Source organism: Chaetura pelagica, unplaced genomic scaffold (genome assembly GCF_000747805.2).
Source record: "Chaetura pelagica isolate M959 unplaced genomic scaffold, ChaPel_1.0 scaffold655, whole genome shotgun sequence".
In the NCBI taxonomy this organism is placed as follows: Eukaryota; Metazoa; Chordata; class Aves; order Apodiformes; family Apodidae; genus Chaetura; species Chaetura pelagica.
Genome location: NW_009953225.1, coordinates 1044539 through 1063262, shown reverse-complemented (window position 1 = coordinate 1063262; position 18724 = coordinate 1044539). Strand labels below are relative to the sequence as shown.

The 18724-nt window shown below is 39.7% G+C and overlaps 1 protein-coding gene across 1 annotated transcript in view; it reads left to right on the top strand.

The window, feature by feature from the left end:
- Positions 1–18505, top strand: part of SWT1 (SWT1 RNA endoribonuclease homolog (S. cerevisiae)) — a 30984-nt gene extending 12479 nt beyond the window's left edge. The window contains exons 11-18 of the mRNA XM_009997847.1: positions 1154–1305; positions 2597–2735; positions 4040–4185; positions 5186–5394; positions 6844–6972; positions 14964–15030; positions 15924–15988; positions 18400–18505. Of these exons, the coding sequence (XP_009996149.1) occupies positions 1154–1305; positions 2597–2735; positions 4040–4185; positions 5186–5394; positions 6844–6972; positions 14964–15030; positions 15924–15988; positions 18400–18505 (1013 nt within the window). The remainder of the gene's footprint in view (positions 1–1153; positions 1306–2596; positions 2736–4039; positions 4186–5185; positions 5395–6843; positions 6973–14963; positions 15031–15923; positions 15989–18399) is intronic.
- Positions 18506–18724: the final 219 nt, after the last annotated feature.

Genomic DNA, 18724 nt, shown 5'->3' with positions numbered 1-18724 from the left:
GAGTACCAAAATTTTCTATAATAAGCAGAAAAAATACATCTTAATCATAGGTTAACCTCTGTATCTCTGTATTTTATGTGGGACATTTTGGTACATTCTTAAGTAAGTTATTATGTTGATTATAGCAAATTGTTGATCACTGATGGATCAAGTTTTGCTAGGAAATCATACAACCTATCTTGTGATTTATCATGGTGGTGTCAATGAATCTGAAGTTTCTGCTACCCCAAAGGTGCACGAGAGCCATAGTCGTGTGTTGAATCACTACACTTGGATTCCTGCACCTTTGCACATAAACAGTAGATCAAGTCGGGGACTGGGAGTGGATCCTGCCCCAGCTGGACTCTGTTCAGAGAAGAAGTTTAGAAAGCAGAGGAGTCCAGGTTGAATCTCCTGACTCAATGGGAGGGCCTTCCTCATTCTTTTTCCCTCATCCTTGTGTAAACCGCTCCAACCTGATCCTAACTCTGTTTCCCCTGATCTCTGTGTAAATCGTTCCTCCTGATCCCCATGTAAATTACTCCAACCCAATTCCAGTCTTTATGTGTTCCTTCCACATAGTAAGTAATAGAGTGAACCCTGCCATCCAACTCTGTTAAGTTGCTCTTTTACAAATTCACAGTAAAATCACTTTTGACAGTGATTCTTTCAGCGACCTTAAGTCCTTCTCTCGTCCATGACAGGACTGAGTTGAGCCACTTTGGGTCCTGTTCTTAGTAGCTGTAAAATTCAGTATGCTAGGAACACTCCTTACATGGAACTTGATTCTTGGGTTGCCTGTTCATTTTTCCAAAGGTACAAGTACAGCGTACAATACTAAGAAGTGATCTTACACTTGCTGATAACCTCATTGGCTGTATATAATCCAAGTTATTTAAGGAAAAAAGAAATGTGGAGCAAGATCAGAAATTATTAGTGCTCTGGGGAAATTAATCTTCTTGGTTAGTAGCTCATAATTAAAAATGCCCACAGTACAAGTGGGTATAACTAGAAATACTTGAAATCTAATTAGGTGCAGCCCATCTGCTTTATATTGTAAATATAAAGTGCAGTCTGTCTTTATTTGTGGGGACAAATTATTTGTATTCTGTCAACACAAATCAGATATGAAAACGGTTGCAATAAGTACCTCTTATTATCATTGGTTTGACAGATACAGAGTTGGAGAAAGCAGAAGGAGGGAGTGCTGCTCCTACTCAGCAATTCCCAAATATACTTCCAGACCTTGAGAAGAACTTAGGAGAAGCTTTATCTTGCATTTTGGAGACTGAAATGAAAATTGCATTTGGAAACCTATGGATGGAGGTGATTTCTTATGTGATCTTGCTTGATATTTCAAGTACTAAGAAGTTTAAATGTCCTTGGTATTTTAATGATACTAAAATTAAAATACCTGTACAGCCAAGTCATCTAGTGCACTGACTTAACTGTTCACTGCCAGTGAACAGCTCAGTGTTGAGCTTTACTATTTCATTTTATAACAAGCTCATTCTATTTGACTACTAGTGGCTGTGCAGATTTTTAATAGTATTTTAATAACATGGTAATAGAGATGCTGGCTGTTCAGTGTGAATTTTCAGAACTCTTTGAAGTAATTGCATTACATTTCTATTTAGCTTTTCCACTAAGGTTAAATCACTGCATTGTAAGTATGTTATTCAAGAAATTACCCCATCATGTGTTAGACAATGCCAAGGGACTGTTGTGGCAGGCACTCCTTCCCTATCAGAAGTGATGTTTTTAGCCACCAGATACATGAAGTTGACCTCAGCTACAATGGTCACAATGCAGATTCAGAATAACAAAGGTGTTAACAACAAAACTCCAAACACTCAGTCTTTCAAAGGTATTGTTAACAGAAAATAGGTACTCATATACAAAGCACTTTCAAATTATCCATGCTGTGGTTTAGATTCCATCTTTTACCTGGTAAGCATAGTTACAAGTTTGAATTTATTGTGAGTAAGCCTCTGTGGTTTTCATGTTAAAAAAAACCCCACAACAAAAACACTTGAATGGGATGCCTGTTGTTCCACAAGATAAGAGGTTTGATCAGCTATTAAGCTTCTAGGCACTTCTGATTAACTGCACTGATTCCTGGGAACATCTTCCCAAACTCTAGTTTCACTTGGTGGAAATTAATTTCGGTTTTATTGGAATATGTGTATATTACTTCATGTATATAGTCACAGCTAGGAAAAGTGTGTTTATTTTTACTTTTTTAACAATACTAGAAAATCAAAGGCACACTTACATGCTGTTCTGTTTTTATACAAAAGGGATATGTTAAATCACTTTAAAAGATAACTAAAGAGTATTTAGAATGTTTGAGGAAAGGGGAACAAAAAATCTCCAGCATCTTGAAAGATTATTGTTGAACACTGAATGCTTCTACATGGCATCTCTGTTTAACCTGAACAAAATCTTTTTTAATAGATAATTGATAAATATATAATTGACAAATCTGAATCTAGCCTTGTTTCTCAGGAATCACTGGAATTCTGCTTCTGCAGGCAAAAATCATTAAGCATTATTGAATAGAGCAGTTGTGAAACATGTAGGAGTCAGCCTTTGAATTTATTACATTATCTTTCAGATCCTTTATCTGAAGCCACCATGGACATTAGCAAACTTGCTGAAGTGTTACAGAAAGCACTGGATGGCTGTTTTTGGTTGTATTGTGCCAAGGAATTTACTTTCAGCCGTTGATTGTCTCTATAATCACCTTTGTACAGGTAAGAATCTCTGAGAATGTGAGTTGTAAACTTGTAAGAAACCTCACTGTTCTGTTCTGGTTTTAGTAGTTACAGAAGCAGACACTTACAGGGATTCTGGATGTTTAAATAGTGATGTGTTCCATATTCTGCTTTTTTTTTTTAAATTTAAGACTTTCCAGATGGAGCCATTCCTTGGGCAGTCTTGCCTACTTTTGTATTGCTCCACAATTTATTCTCTGGGTGGGCAACAAAATCCCAACATTGTTTTTGAAGCCTTAAAGCCAGAATTGAACTGAAATTGAGGAGCTATGAGCAACATTAAAAAAAGAAAAAAGAAATAAAGAGGAAAAAAAAAACCAACTTGTGCCAAGAGCAGGTTCTGTCCAGGCTTTGGTCCCAGATGGTCTAAATATCACCTGTGAAAGTCATAAAAATTATTTCTGAAATGTTTTGGGGTTTTGCTTGGTTTTGCTTTTTTTTTTTTTTAAATTACTATTTTGCTCTGTCCAGGCTTTGGTCCCAGATGGTCTAAATATCACCTGTGAAAGTCATAAAAATTATTTCTGAAATGTTTTGGGGTTTTGCTTGGTTTTGCTTTTTTTTTTTTTTGTAATTCACTATTCTGCTGGTTTTGTTTTACTTTGTATAAAAGACAGTAAAAGCAAAAGAATTTATTTCACACATCTCCCTGTACCTGCAAAAATCAAGGGAAAAACATTTTCATTAATCGAAATATTAATGGTCACCAAGGTCTCTGAACTATTTTTAAAAGGAAATAATCTTTCTCCGTCCTTTGCCACCATGTTGTGTGTGGCCAAATGATCTGCATTGGCCAAATGTATTATGGAGGAGTAAAGACTAGTTAGCGTGGTAGATGAGAGCAGGGAGGTTTGTTTTCAAAAAAATCCAGAAAAAAACCACCCCAAACTTCAATCATTTCTTTAAAGAAATTTGTTTTAACTGATGTCCTTCTTTTGGGATATTGCTCTTCTCCAGAACTATTTTAGATACACCAGTTGACCCTCTTGCCAGAAACAGGGTTCAGTTTGGAAGACTTGATTAAGAACTGAGACATGTTAACCTCAAACAGGTTTCTCTTGAGACTCCTTGATCTGATGCTTCTGAACTGCTTTCAAACCCTTTTATGTTCTTCAGTTAATACTCAAATATCTGGATTAAATTTTCTCTATGTGCTTTTTATGTGCTTCAGTGAATCCAGATACTTGACTGTTAAACTTCCCTCCTAAGATTGATAGCTCCTAATATCTAGTACTTTTCCCCCCCCACCCTTTCTGTTTCCCATATCAATGTCTAAATCTCAGGAGGCCCGCTTGACTCCTCAACAATGCATCTCTTGCTTCAGGAATCCAAAGCATTATTCCATGCTTTCAGTTCAAGGTCAGACTATAATGGTGTCCTTCCCAGGGCTTATGCTGAAGTGACTAAGCTGTTCCAGACACTTAAAGAGGTAAGGGAGGCTTTAGTGGTTGTTCACCTACAGCTTCTTGGACTTGCTCTCTGCTCGTATTACAAACCTGGCTTAGCTTTCCAAATTATTGTCATAACTTCCAACTCATTATTGGAGGAATAGTTGTTGTTATTGTGTTTTCAAAATTAGTAGACCCCCTCATTTAACTTTTACTTTCATGTAGCAAATAACCAGCTTATATGTATATGCTTGGTAGACCTTTTTTTTTTTTTTTTTTTGTACTAATAGAAACATGTTAGTTCTGGGAGAGTGACTGAAAACTTTGCTTTAGCTGCCTTCAGGACAAATGTCATGGTTTTCTCTTGCATTTGTAGCTGATGGAAAAGAGCCTTAAAGATTAAGAGAAAAGTTGTTGTTTCTACTTGTGACATTGATCCAGTACTACTGTTCCCACACATGCTACTGCAGCTTTCAGTGTCTGGCCAGCTCTGGTGCTACAGATGAAGGACTCAATGTATCATGTGTTTTGTGATGGTTATTGGGGGTGTCCTGACACCTTTTGTGTTCTGAGAAGTGTCTTATTTTTACTTCCAGCTCATCTCTGAGTTGTGATGGAAGAAATATCAGTGCCTTGGTTTGTAGTTACTGTTACTCCATATGTAATAGCATAAAAAATGGTATAATAAGCATGGGTGACTGGAAATACTTCTATATATAGGAAAGAGTACAGGTCAGAATATCTGTGAAAAGTTATGGAGAAAGGTGAAGGTTTTGGAGAAAGCTGAAGGTAGGATGGTCTGGGGAGTCTTGACTGTCAGCTGTGCTGTAGCCAGAGCCACTTGGCCTGCAGCAACAGCCTTTCTGCCTGAAAACTTGTTTCCTGCTGCCCTTGTCCTGCTCTTACACAGGTTGTGCCATGTCAGTTTAGGACTTTGCTTTTTTGATAATTGTTTAAAAATAAAAATTGTAGAAGTGTTCAAGTTTTCTTAGGTTAGGAACCAAATACACTCATAATTTGTTTGCTAAACTGTTTTATAAGGTGAGGTCAGACAGTGAGCAGGATTTACCAGAAGACGTCATGGTTTTTTCAGAAACTGCTGGATGTGAAAAAATGGAAGCAGTGACACCAATTCAGCAAAACTCTGAAGAAACTAAGCTAGAATCCAGCTTTCATGTGCCTCAGGAAAACAGGCACCAAGAAATCTGGTCAGTCCTTGAAGGTCTGTGGAATACAATCAACTCCTACAGGTACGATGTGCTAACGAGTTCAGAACTGCTACATAATCTCACATCATTTTCAAACATACTCACTTTAGGAACTGCTGGGTGGGTTGGTTGGTTTGTTTTTTCTTATGTTAGAGAAGAAACTGTGTAGTAATTAATCAAACCTTAAAAAAAAAAAAAAAAAAGAAGAAAAAAGGTTGCCTAACTTGTCATGCAGATTGTCATGTGGGTGCAGTCAGTCATCTGCCTTTTTTTATGGACAGTGGCTGAAATAAGTTGCCTTACAGAAGGGTGTTGATAACCCTGTAAGAGCCACAAATGTGAGACATTATGGAAATCTCGACTTTATTTGTAAAAAAGGGGCATTCAAGCTCAAACTTTTCTGATGGTTATCTTCTTTCCAAATCTTGAGGAGGTGTCCTAGCTTATGCAAAATTGTTTACTTTCTTTAAATCCATTTGAAAAGTAATTTTCTTTTTAAGCAAAACCCAAATGCAGAATCTAGTGATGAGTTTCCTTTTTCATGCAAACTCAAAATTGCAGGAAATTAACCCCTTCTTCCATCTAGATATTTTACCATTGTTTTAATTTTTGCTGTTTCGGGCAGCTCTATGATTTTTCAAGCAGATTTTTCAGTCTTTTGAATTCTGTCACAAAATCTGAATAGATACTCTCCTTTTTTCTAGTCTTAATCTGAAATCTTTACAAAGGAGGAACTCTTGAGTTATGTCAGGCACCAAAGAGCTCCCTTTTTGGTGGTCTGTTCAGGACTCACCTAATAGCCAGCACTAAGGTCTCATCTAGGCATTGAGGAAAGTGTACCACTTTATAATGAAAATGCAACTGAACTGTTGGCTCTTGCCACCTGGTAAGGACCATGCTGTGAAAAGAGGATAAAATTTTAGGATCAAAGGTCACTTCACACTCTTCTTGCTCATGTCAAGAAAATACCCCTTACCTTGTACCTGTGGGGATGATTCTTGATGAGGGTGCTGCAGCTCGTTGTCCCAGTGCAGCTGTTCCAGGGAAGGTGTCAGGCCCTTTCCAGTAGATCTGGATAATGAATCTGCTTGGAAAATTGCTGGAAAGCCCTTAACTTACTTCTTTAGCTGAACAGTGCTTTCCCAAGAGAGGCTTACTCAGGTGTACTCAGGACCTGCATGAAGAGATTGTTTCATTCACAAGTGAATTATAAATGTATTCAGGTCGAAGATAAAATCATGTTATAGAAAACAGTCAACAAGGAGAATTTTAAACAGATAAGTGCAATTGTAGGGCATGGTTTTTTTCTGTTTATAGTAAGACTATTTAGATAACATGGCTTTGGTACAGTTTTAGTACCATTTTACATTTGACCTATATTTTTCAATAGTCAAAATACAATGCATACAGTAGGTACTGGGTTTCTCTGAATTTTGAGGATTTTTATTAACTGCTTTTCAATGTGTCTGCTTTCTTTCTCTCTAATACTAGTAATGAAATTTTCCAAAAGTTGGACCTCAATGCCCTAACTACAACAGGAAGGTCTTCATTTGAAGAAGCTTTCTTAGGTCTGCAGAAACTGTTGGCAGCTGTGAATGATATCCGTGGAGGGATTAGTAGGTAAGTATTTGAGCTCCTCATAAAAGCTGGTGGTAGCAACAGTCACTTCAAGTCATAAAAGTCACTGCAATCTTTTGATGCCAAACTACAATTTATGATGTGTGCTTAGTTACATGACTTTCAGTAAAAATCCTGATATCGAGGCTACCTAGAAACATTTCTTGGTAGCAAAAGAGTAAGAAAGTGTTGCAGACATTCAGATCTCATGTAGTGAATTTTCTCTTATGACTCAAGACTTGTTTTCCAGTATTTGATGATGAGCCACGTGCCTCTTCTCAGGGTGTAACCAGAACATGACTAACTCCTATGTTAGCTCTCATAGCAAGAACTTTGAATAATTCAACCACGTGCCTCTTCTCAGGGTGTAACCAGAACTATGACATGATTAACTCCTACATTAGCTCTGATAGCAAGAACTTTGAATAATTCAGAACATCTTTTTTCAAATGTGAGGCCTGCTAGGTGAATTTCTGATACAGTGAAGGACTTAAAGTTTTGGGACTTCACTGTTACCAATTCTTCATAGTCTAAACCTGTATTGAAGCAGTAAAAATGACAGTCAGTCAGCTGGACTCTCACTTTAGGAAGGATGATATTCCCTCTGTCTTCTCCCTTTTTTTAGAGACTGCATAATAATACAAATGAAGCTTTGGGTAGAATAGGGTACCTTCTGCAAAGTCTTAGATTAGTCTTTTAATTTTGTTTTTTTTTTATAGCAATGAAGTTTATTTGTTGGAGATAATTGGATATTTTTTTTCACAAGGAGTGTATTTTCTATCATTCTACCAAATGAGCTTTTGAACTTGCATTATCAGTAGAGGGCATCGTGGAGCAAGAAACTCAGACTCTAACGTGTTACCTTCTGTTTTAGTTTTCAGTAGAGAGACTTACGTTGTTGGAGAAATTCTGAGTCGGTTTTCTAAAGAGTCAAAAGCCATATTTATGGATCATTGTAGGTTTATCTATATTGTGGAGTATTAAAACAGGAAGTCTGAAGTTTCCAAAAGCCAGAGCAAGGCTCATTTTGCCAGATGTTGCTCACTCTTTCTAAAACAAAACTTAAGAGGAATTTTTTTTTTTTTAACATTTTTTTCCCAGTGACTTAAAGTTAATCTAAGGAGACATCTGAGGAAAAAGTAGTGAAAAAGTTGTAGCTTGAATATTTGGAGGTAATACAGCTTTAGTGATAAAATGCAAGTGTTTTCAGTCTTAGCTTCTATTCCTTGCTGTCCAGAACAAAACAGAAAGAAACTGTTGTGAAAGTTTGGAAGTTCTACAAATAAATCATATTGCAATTTCAAATGCATTGAAAGTTCAGATTTTCAGATTGTTAAGAACAGTTGGAAAAGGACAATCATGCTTTTTGAGATAAATTAGTGTAGTGATACCCTTCCTCATAAAGAAAATACTACATCAGTGACACCACTACAGCTGTTCAGACTTGAAGACCAGACTTGTTTATGACAAATACAGATATTTTAAAATAGCTGTTTTATGGAACAGTTTTTTGCATCTTACCCTATTTTTATAGCTTTTGTCTTATCATACAGATTTTTAATTCTATCTTTGCTTCTTCCTCTCACAACACTGGTAGCAGAGTGGTATTTATACTGCAGAATACTGCATGCCACAAATGTTTTTTTCAGCTCCAAAATCCAGTCAGTAAGTAGTATGGTTAGCAGCTGTTAGTAATCTACCTGCTTCTTCTGGCAGCAGGGATGTATTTAAACAATTGTGTTAGTTGTCTCATCAAATATTGTTGATCCCTGCAGCCATTGTTGTGTCAGTGTGTTCTTGAGGTTTTCTCATTTTAGCAGTGAGCATGAAATACCCATACTTTTGACAGGTGAGGGTAGATGTTGATGGATATTACATTGACTAGCAATTAACAAAGATTATTAAACCTCTGAAATTTATACTTCCAGTAAGATAAGTAAAACCATAAGATCTTTTAAAATAACTTTAGATTGGATAATATTTCTTACAGTTTTCAACGGTGGTTTACACTTCTATTTCTGTTGTGTATTATTTGAGTTGGGTATTATTTGGAACCATTAATTAGGGGTCCTAATTTAAGGTCTCCTACATCTTTAAAAGAAATTAAATTTTCAAGTAGCACTTTGAGGTGATAGAATTATTTCTACAATTCAGAGTTTTCAAGTTTGTGCCAAATCTTTCAGTACTTGTAGAAATTCCACTGATTCTGCTGGAAGATGGGCCCAGTGTCTTTGGAGAGAAGAGAGGTTTAAGGTCACAGATACTTTATTCAGCTACAGTACTTAAATATATCTGTAGGGGTTCACATTAACCCACGTTTTCCATTGGCTGAATATAACTTCTGATTCAGGGGTTCATAAGCAGCTCTACATGTCTTCATGTTTGCTGCCCCAGTTACTTTTAGGTAAGAAATCCTTGTTAGGAGAAAAGAAAAAGTTTAGTCTTGGGCAAAGTGATATAGTTATTTCTAGTTTGCTTTTTTTCATCTGTTCGCTAAGAAATAACTTTGTTCAGATGCCAGCATTAAAATCACACACAATTTACAGCATATGCTCTTAGCTACAGTAATCATAAATATGTGTACTATTATAGTGTCAGCTGTTGAAATCTTTATCTTTTACTTACTGCAGTAAGTAAACTAAATTCTGCTTTTCTGATACTTTATCTGCATGGATTTTCTCTCCAATTCCCAGTTACTTTGTATGCTTGGAAAGACTGATTTAGATGAGAACTCTGAACATTTGTAACTTAAAAGTACAATTTATTTATTTTTTAAGTTCTCAATAGTTGAGTTAGACATTCCTGTCTCAGAACTGATCACTGAATTGAATATTTTGGGATTAAATAATCAGTTCTACAGTTTTACTACTTTAAGAACAGATTTCTATAGATGTAGGTAAACTGTTTCCTCTTTGTTTTTCCATCTGTTCAGTGGAGGAATTGAGATTACTTTTTCTTGGTGTCTAGTTAGAAAATGGTCTTCCTTCCCTTCGACTGCCATGGCATTTAGTAATTTCTGTCATAAAGTTTCTAATCAAGACCTCTGCTCTTAATCTTCCTCCCCATGCAGCCTCCTTCTGGAAATAAATTGGAGATTAATTCCCAATTCAAAAAGTATCAGACTTCCCTATCACCTGTTTATTTATTTATTTGCTTAGGTGGAACCTGAAATGTACTTGACCCACTGAAGGAGAACAGTTGAATTACATTTTCAGCCCTCATCCTTCCATAGAGTTGTGTCCTTTTGTTTCATCACCCTGTCTGGTACAGTTGAAAATGTGCAGTATTTGACAAAAGGTTTTCTCCTAGTTCTAGCATTTCCTTTCCTACTTGGATTCTTTGCCATCTGCTATTACATTTGGACTTCCCTACAGCCTTCTCTGCTGCCAGGGTCCAAATGTGTCCTTTACCCCTCTGCCAGTTTTAATGAGAGCTTTAAGAACTTGGGAAGCCTCGAGACCTGTGGCTCTGTCAAACACAGCTGGATCTGGGCAGTGCTCAACAAGGTGCAGGTTGCCTTTAAAGCAGTCTAAAAAGCAGAAGAGCTGGAATGAATGAGTCTGTGTTGTAAAAGCCATGGACCTTTCTGACCTTGTAACGCTCTGCAGTTCTTGCACCATAGAAGAAAGTGTGAGCTTGACTTGGTTTTGGGAAGAATCCTCTTGATTTCCCAATGGGTTGATGCTGGCATGTGTTGATTGTTGTAACACCAGTTAAGAGTCCCTTGTTGCAGTGCAGTGAGGAATTGCTAATAAGCCACACAGAAGGTTTGTTTTTTCCATTTCTCATCTTTTTTGTTTCCCTGGTGCTCTGACAGTGAGGTTACATGGGACTTTGAATGGCTTAAGTTGACTTTTGCCTGTTTGATTAACCACAGGAGTTGATTGAATCAGTAATGCTTGGTGACAGTATTGTCAGTGGTGGAGCACAGGCAATTGTGTGGAGCTGTTACAGAGGAAAGGCTCAGTGTGGCACCTCCTGAGGGGTGGAGACTTGGCCAGATTTGACAGGGTCTCCTCTGACTTTTATCCATAGGCTTTCCTTGTCATTGCCCAGGGTTTTAGTCACTGTGAACAGCTGGCAGGCTGACCTGCTTTCATTGCCAGATTGTCTGGTGGGTTGGGTTTTTTCCTTCTATTTGATAAGTTAATTTTCTGATCCTTTCCAAGGAGGCTTTGCTTGTTTCCCAGGTCTTCTCTGTGCACAAGTGAGATACCGCATCATGAGCCATTTCCTGTCCCTTTCCACGTTTGATTACTGTATCTTGCACTTTGTGCATGTTTGTTGTCAGACGAGTGACATGACAGTAGGTAGAGAAGTGTTCTGGGTGGTTTGGGGTCCCTATGGCTTATGAGGTAGAAATCCCAAAGTCTGACTCTCTCCTTTCTCCCTCTCTGCCCCAAGAACAATATCTGGCCTCCATTTTGTAACTGGTACCCATGGTCGTTTTTTGTGTCCTTCCTTGACACATTCTCCACCTCCCAGACTAAATACTTTCAGAAAACTGCACAGCCCCATACTGTAGTTTTTAGCTTGATCAACAAATTGCAGTCCAGCTCCCATGGCACCCAGCATCCTTGCCAACACCTTCTCTGAACATCATGTTTGAACTAACTAGGAATGGAAGTGCATCACGTGGGTTTGTTTGCAGCTTGGCTTAGCTGTACTGACACGGAAGGCAAAGCAACTCAGTGACTTTCCATCCTTTGCTTTTGAAATACGTTTGGTGGCATGTGGAGAGAGAAGAAAAGAAGTGGTTAAATACTGCAGTGGTCACAATAGTCAGATTCACATGGCTTGGTAGGAGAGGTTTGCATAAGAGCCCATTTGCTTCATGTTTAATTAACCTAGAGAGTATTTTCTGGACATATTTCTATAGGTGAGGGAGGCTTTTCTTCACTGAGGAACTTTGATGCAAATGAGATACCATGTTTTATTGAAGTAATAGATGCAGGGTCGGTGTGCAATACAGACATGTCCAGATGTACATCTCTTAAAATTTGTGTTTTCAGTAGCACACAGTGGGGCTACAGGAGATGAAAGGAACATAAACCTATTTAAAACCAGTAGACATCAGCAGTGGTGTGAAATCATCACCCTGCAGACAGGACTGTGTTATAATTTTCTACAGAACATTGTATTCCAAGACTGAAACTTGTATTCCAGTTCCTTTTTAGTTGGAAGCAGCAATAAGCATGTTTTATGAATGCTGACCTGTTAAGAATTTGTGGGGGAAGTTACTGTGCAACCTCTTCTCTCACCAACTTCTTTTCAGTACAGCAAAGGTTCTTCCTTGAAAACAACAAAGGTCTTTTATTGAAGACACTGTAAAGCTCTGAGCCAAATGGCAGAATTCCCATTTCATGCTTTAAACCCAGAAGCAATTGTGATAATCCAAGCAGACACCATAAAACAAGTTACAGGGTTTAAAATTAAGTTACTTATATGTGGATGGAGACACTGAGTGGTGAGGTTACCTTGGTGAGTGCAGAGACTGCATAGCCTGGGAAACACCCATCACGTGTAAGTCTCTAGCTTCTCAGCTGGTGTTAGAGATTTGAATACATAAACAGTTTATTTTCTCCAGTAATGGTTGAGAAGTGCTCCCTTTGGAAAGAAAGGCTGGAACACAGTGTCTTTGGTGCTGGTGCTTTCACATTCTCAGGTTTGTGCAGGGAGAGGAGATGTGGGTGTTGTGCTGGCTGCTGTCACACACACAGGAGAATTCCAGGTCTGTGCAAAACTAGTGGGTTAAAAATTACCGTGGAATTCCAGCCTAATATTGCTTAAAAATGACTTCCAAGCTGGCTTGCTTTAGATGTAGGCTGGTGAAGAGTGGTGGGGTGCAATAGGAAGTTTCTGGTCTCCTGTGTGCCCTGGGGATGGAGAATTAAGAAGTCAGGTGAACAGAAACAGCCACGCAGGGTTGCTGTGCTGTGCCAGGGAAAGGCAGCACTGGGGGTCCTGCCACCCACTCAGCTTGCAGTCTTCTCCTTCACTTGTTCATAGGTCTACATACATCTTTCTTCCACAGAATCCACCATTAGTACAGCTCTTCCTTCTCTCACCCCCCACCCTCCATCCATCCGTCAGGAAGCTTTGCCTGGCTGGGTTTCCCACCAGCATCTCGGCTGTGGAGGCAGCTTTACTGACCCGACCGCCTTCCAGCAGGATAGATACTGGGATGACACGGGTGTTTTGCCCCAGCACATGGTGTGGCAGCACGGACCGGCCCTCAGGGGGAGCCAAGACCTCACCTGTGGTGTGCTGAGCCGCCCTGCGCTCCCTGTGCGAGAGCAGACCTGGCAGCTTTCCTGCCTGGTGCGTGGCACAGAGCGGGGCAGGAACCACCAGCAGGGGCAGCCCCGCGTTCCCGGGCTCGGCTGGGCCCCTGGGTTTATCCTGCAAGTGCCTGAAGTGCTGCCTTGTCCACGCAGCCAGGGCTGCTGGGTCTGCCGAGCTGGGCGGTGGGAACGGGGGCTGCGATGCCAGCATTCCCAGCCGTGCCAGGGGTGGCTGCCAAACTGTCTGTGCTGGGGTTTTGCACTGTCAGAGCTGGTGGCTTCCTCACCAGGGTGACAGCAGTGGGAGGCTCTGAGGGGTTTTCAGGCAAACTCCCCATTGGTTCTCTTTGCTGACTTGGAGCTGGCAGGTCAAGTGTTTTAGAACAGAAGATTCTGGGTGCATCTTCTTAAGAAGGAGGGGAAAGAATGTGGGACTGATTATCCTGATTACACAGGATAATTCCTGTGTAAAATCATGATGAAAACAAGGAGCACACTTCCTGGTTATGATAAATCCTGTGGTGTGTCATGGTCTTCCAGCCTGCTTAAAATACAGTGTCTTTAAACTGGGGGTTTTGACTGGTTACTTTTCTGGGTTTTATTCAATTTTAATTAACTCATTAATAAAGGCTTACTGCTTCCAAGGGGAAGGAGAGGAGAATTTGGGCACTTTCCTGTGGGAAAGTAAACAGAGCTTCCCAAAAAGAAGATTTTTTTTCAAAATATTTTTTTTCCAAACCCAGTCACTTCCTTAATCATTAGTTACATATGTAACAACTTGATGTAAGGCAGAATTTTGTCAGTATTTATCACTATATGAAATGTATTATGTGGTTTTTAATGTAGATTTGTGCTCTTTAAGAGGGTTCTGAATTTTCCTGGTGAATGCAAATGGAGTCACACGGAGGTGCAGCTGAATTGTATCTGCTTAAACAGATCAGGAGTAGGAATTTTTGAGAGACCTGAGAATTCTTGGATCATTTTTGGAGCCTTCTGGAGAAGGGTATATATCTCTCAGGAGTTCCCTTTACAGAGAGGCAAAAGTTGATGCTTTGCAGCTGATATCCCTGTAATGTGGGGACCAAGGACTGAATTTTGGGGAATACTGAGCTGTGACTGGCTGCTCTGTGCAGTTGCAGAGAAATAAAACTAGAGCATTTTACACCATGCACAGTTCTTCGTAAAAGCACCTCAGCTGTCAAACCCTGTTTTCCCATCTCAGTACTGGCTGGGAAGTGGTTATTATTAGAAGCAGCAAAACCAGTATGCAAATTGTAGCATTTGAGCTTGTACAGAGGGAATGAGTTAGAGCTGCAGTTGCTGTGGGAAAGCTGGGGATTGCGTGTGGCTTGTCTGTGGCTCCACATTCATACAGCAGGCTTTGCTGCTGTGAAACAAAAGGCTTTTAATTATTGCTGGCTTTGTTCCCATCTAGAGAGAGAAATTGCTTAAAAAGCCATCAGTTGAAACTGTAATGAGGAAAAAACTTCATAGAAACTCCTTACAGAAATAATAAGCTCGTTTCATTCTTCTAGAGGAGGGGAAGGGGATGGGTGGAAGGGAAGCTTCTTCAAAGATCAGAATTTTCTCTTTGGTTAAAGAAAGTAATTAGTTTTATTTTATGTTTTTCATTAAGCACTTCTGGTTTTTCAGTCTTCCATACAGTCCTTTTATACTTGCTTTAAAAATTCCCCAAATTTTCTTTTTCAGAATTTTGACCCCAACCAGTAGTTTCCAAGATATTTGGACCCTCTATGACTTCCTGACAAGCAACGAGGTACAAAGTTTTGTTTATCTTTTTCTTTTTCAGATACAATTCTATTTCAGTTTATAATTTAAAAGTAGTTCTTATAATTGTGTTTCCACTAAGCTAGAATTCTGAAGATTGCTCTTATTATTAGGTATTGGACATAAAACCAGATTTTTAGTTGGTACCTAATGAAAGGTATTTGTATCTCTACTGGAATCTGAGTTCCTTGTGTGCCTTTCTGAGCACTCCTTTGTTGGGAAGGGTTTGCTGTCAAGAATAAAAAAGCCTTGCAGCTGAAGTCACCAAAACACCCCTGATCTGGTCATTGTAAGAAGAGAGCATTTATATTGCATGGGATAATTCTGTGGAGAATATTGACTGCAGTTCAGAGAGGAATTGAAATTACCAGTTGTTTGTGAAGTTTTAATCCATTTGTGCTGGGAGATTTTAAGAAAAGACATTGAAATGAATGTTTGCAGTAGAATAGAGGTATTTTTCCATTTAGTATATTACATATTTCAGATTTGTAGCCCCTGTCCTGTACAGGAAGATGTATTTGGGTTTTGGGCCTGGGAAGATTGGGTGATTATAATTATGGAATTATTGCAAGTCAGAACTTACTTCATTTGCTATAGACTATAGGGTAGATTAAGAGAGGAGGAAGAATGATTTAAGATCATCTAGCTTTGTGCAGAAATTGTTAGTAAGTGGAGCTGGAGTGGTATCTGTCACTCCCATTATATACAAACATGAATGTTCATTTGTAATATTAGATTTTATAGTACCCAGCATGGCTTCTTTTGTAGTGCCTCAACTGGTGAGCCTGTTAGGTGAGACATTAACCATCTCTGTGATACCTGCTGTATAATTTGAATCAATGCTTGGTAAATTATATATTAATTCTTTGCTCATTGTTTTAGATAAATAACAGCATAAAATTCACTGCTGAGGAGCTTTATGAGTGTGTTTCAGAAGAGACCTATCGGTAAGCTGGTTACCTTGCACTGTATTCACCAAAGTACTGTCACAGAAATTGCTAGGATAAAATAAGTCACCTTTGTAGGAGGAGCACAGGGAAGATGAGTGGGGATGTGTTTGGGTTTTTTTCCTTTGTTGTCTTTAAATGAGCTACTATTACAACAGAGTGGGAGAGGACAGAAATTATATTTGAACTGAGCCACTAGCATCTGCTCAGTGATTTTCAGGTGTTTGACTTTGAGGTGAGACATTGGTCCCTCTTTCCTCTGCCAGTTCTACATTCCTGACTTAGTGGCAGACAGAGCCAGTGTAGGTTAGTGTTCATTGGGAGGCAGGTTAGAGCATGAGACTGCAGTTACATTCATTTGGTTGTAACCCAAATTCTGCTTTGAGGTACTTCTGGTAATAGTTCTGGTAGTTCACTCACAGGAAAATAAACGTTCTGTTTGTTGTACATCTGAGTTAAAGGCCGTGAAAACATTAATCTACAAGTGAGTGTCATGCAAGCCTTACTGTTGTTTAGTGTAAGGTTTCTAGGTCACAAAAAAGGTTTCTTCCTGAATTTGTGTAATTGCAGGCTTGTAAAGCCAGGTTCTGTGAGGTTTGTAAAATGCCATGTTTTTAACAATAAATATTAGGTGGATAGTAAAAGACAGGTATTTTCTTTGCTGTTGTGTCGATATGAATTAGCTGTAACTTGCCAGGCTCTGAAGCAGGGCTCCAGCAGCTGCAGGAAAGGCTTGCAGATTGCTTTAATCTGAGTGGGGAAGTTACTCTAAAAAGCTTTTCTTTTGCCTGGATTGGTGCTCACGTCCTAAACCTACTGTGCATTTGTGCAAATCGTGAGGTCAGGGGAGAAGAGCTGTGCAGGGAAGGAGAGATTCAGTCTAGGTATTGGTGGAGAAAAGTAGTTCAGAAGCTTAACTGGCTTGAGCTGGTGACCAGCACTTCTGTAGTTCTCACGTGTCCAGGCATTCGTGGGCGTCTCCATCGTTACCATCCATACACAGGCTTTGGTATTGTGCTAAGGCACATGCTTTAAAGGTTTTCCCAGGCCTGTATTTTTTCAGAAAGTCTCAAAACTTAGACCACTGTGGTGAATTCTGTGTGGGACACTAGATTTCATGGCCAAAAAACATCCTGGCCAGAACTCTCATTCTCTGGATGAGCAGTAGAGGGTGAGGGGATGTTTTTGTTACATGGGTGTCCCTTGAAAACATTTAAAGCGAAGGAAGCAAAGGTTTAAGATCTGTTGCTGTAAAGTCAATCCACAGATTTTCAAAGTATTGCCGATGTCTCAGTGTTGTTCTCAGTTATTACAGCAGTAAAGCTATTTGGAATTTTGGAAGTGAGACTCTAAATATGGAATATGACTCCACCCAATAAAGCAGAGATGCTAAATGAGGTTTTAAAAGCACTCAGCTACAAAAAGAAGTTCCAAGGGCAAAGGCCCAGGAGGCTGCTCTAAGGCAGGCTGAATTAGTTGTGCTTTGGCAGAAACATGTTGATCAAAGTGGTTTTCCTTCAGTTACCAGCAAACATTTTTGCTTCAGCCTGGCCTCTGAATTCCTTGGGAGCTAAATTCCTGTCTGGAATATTTGTCCTCTGTCCCTTTTTCAGGATACACCGAAAGATGCTCCTATCTTGACAATTTTGATCCAAAGGGTTTTATTTGGAGAAGGAAAAAGTCTACTAGAAGCTAAAGTCAAGGTTGCATGCAGTTCTCTCCACTTTCCTGTCTCCAAGGCTTTTAAAAGTAGCATTTAAAAGATGCCCACCAAGGACGAGGGTCCAGATCATAAACATAAGGAAAAATATTTTCACGGTGAACATGATGGAGCCCTGGGACAGGCTGCCCAGAGAGGTTGTGGAGTCTCCTTCTCTGGTGACATTCAAACCCTCCTGGACATGTTCCTGTGTAACCTGTTCTAGGGGATCCTGCTCTGGCAGAGGGGTTGGACTAGATGATCTTCAGAGGTCCCTTCCAACCCCTGGCATTCTGTCATCTTCAGGATATAAATTGAACAAAAAAACTGTCCCTGCCCCAGAGATCTGCTGCAGCAATATTTTGCATCTTCAGCAAATTCACAAGTTTTTCCATCAGAAACTTTTTTTTTCTTTTCCCTGAACTTGCCTGTTAGTTCCCTGGCAGATTCCAGACTTCCTTTCATAGATCTGAGTGGTGATGACCTAAGACCTCTCCTTTTCTCTGGGGTTCCCCACCACCCCATTAGTTCCACGTGTCCTCTGTCTTTATAGTTGCAGAGACTGAGATGTGGTGAGAGCAAAGCCTTTCAGGGGACAAAAACTGTCCCCAGTCAGCTCTGGTTTTGGTTGTAAAGGAATATCCTGAACGTTTCCTGCCTACAACATGGGTTCCCTGTGTCCTGATAACCTCTGCTCTCTCCTCTTCCCCAGGAAGCGGCTGGAGGTGGGCTGTTGCCAGCTGGCCCAGCTGGAGCTCACCATCAAGCAGTGTCACGCCGTGGTTCACACCGAAGCCAAGAGCCTGGGCTGGCTGTGACACAGGGACTAGGGTTTAGAGCTGCAGCTTTTATCCCCCACCTTCACCTTGTGCAAGCGGGAAACGTTCAAGGAGCCACGAATCTGGCTATTCCTGAGGGTGCTTTTTTCTATTCAGGCTACAGAAAAAAAAAAGAAAAAGCAAGCATCTCTTAACATCTATACATTAAAAATCAGCTTTTCCACTAAGAGTCACAAGCAGATGGAATTGTCTGTCGGA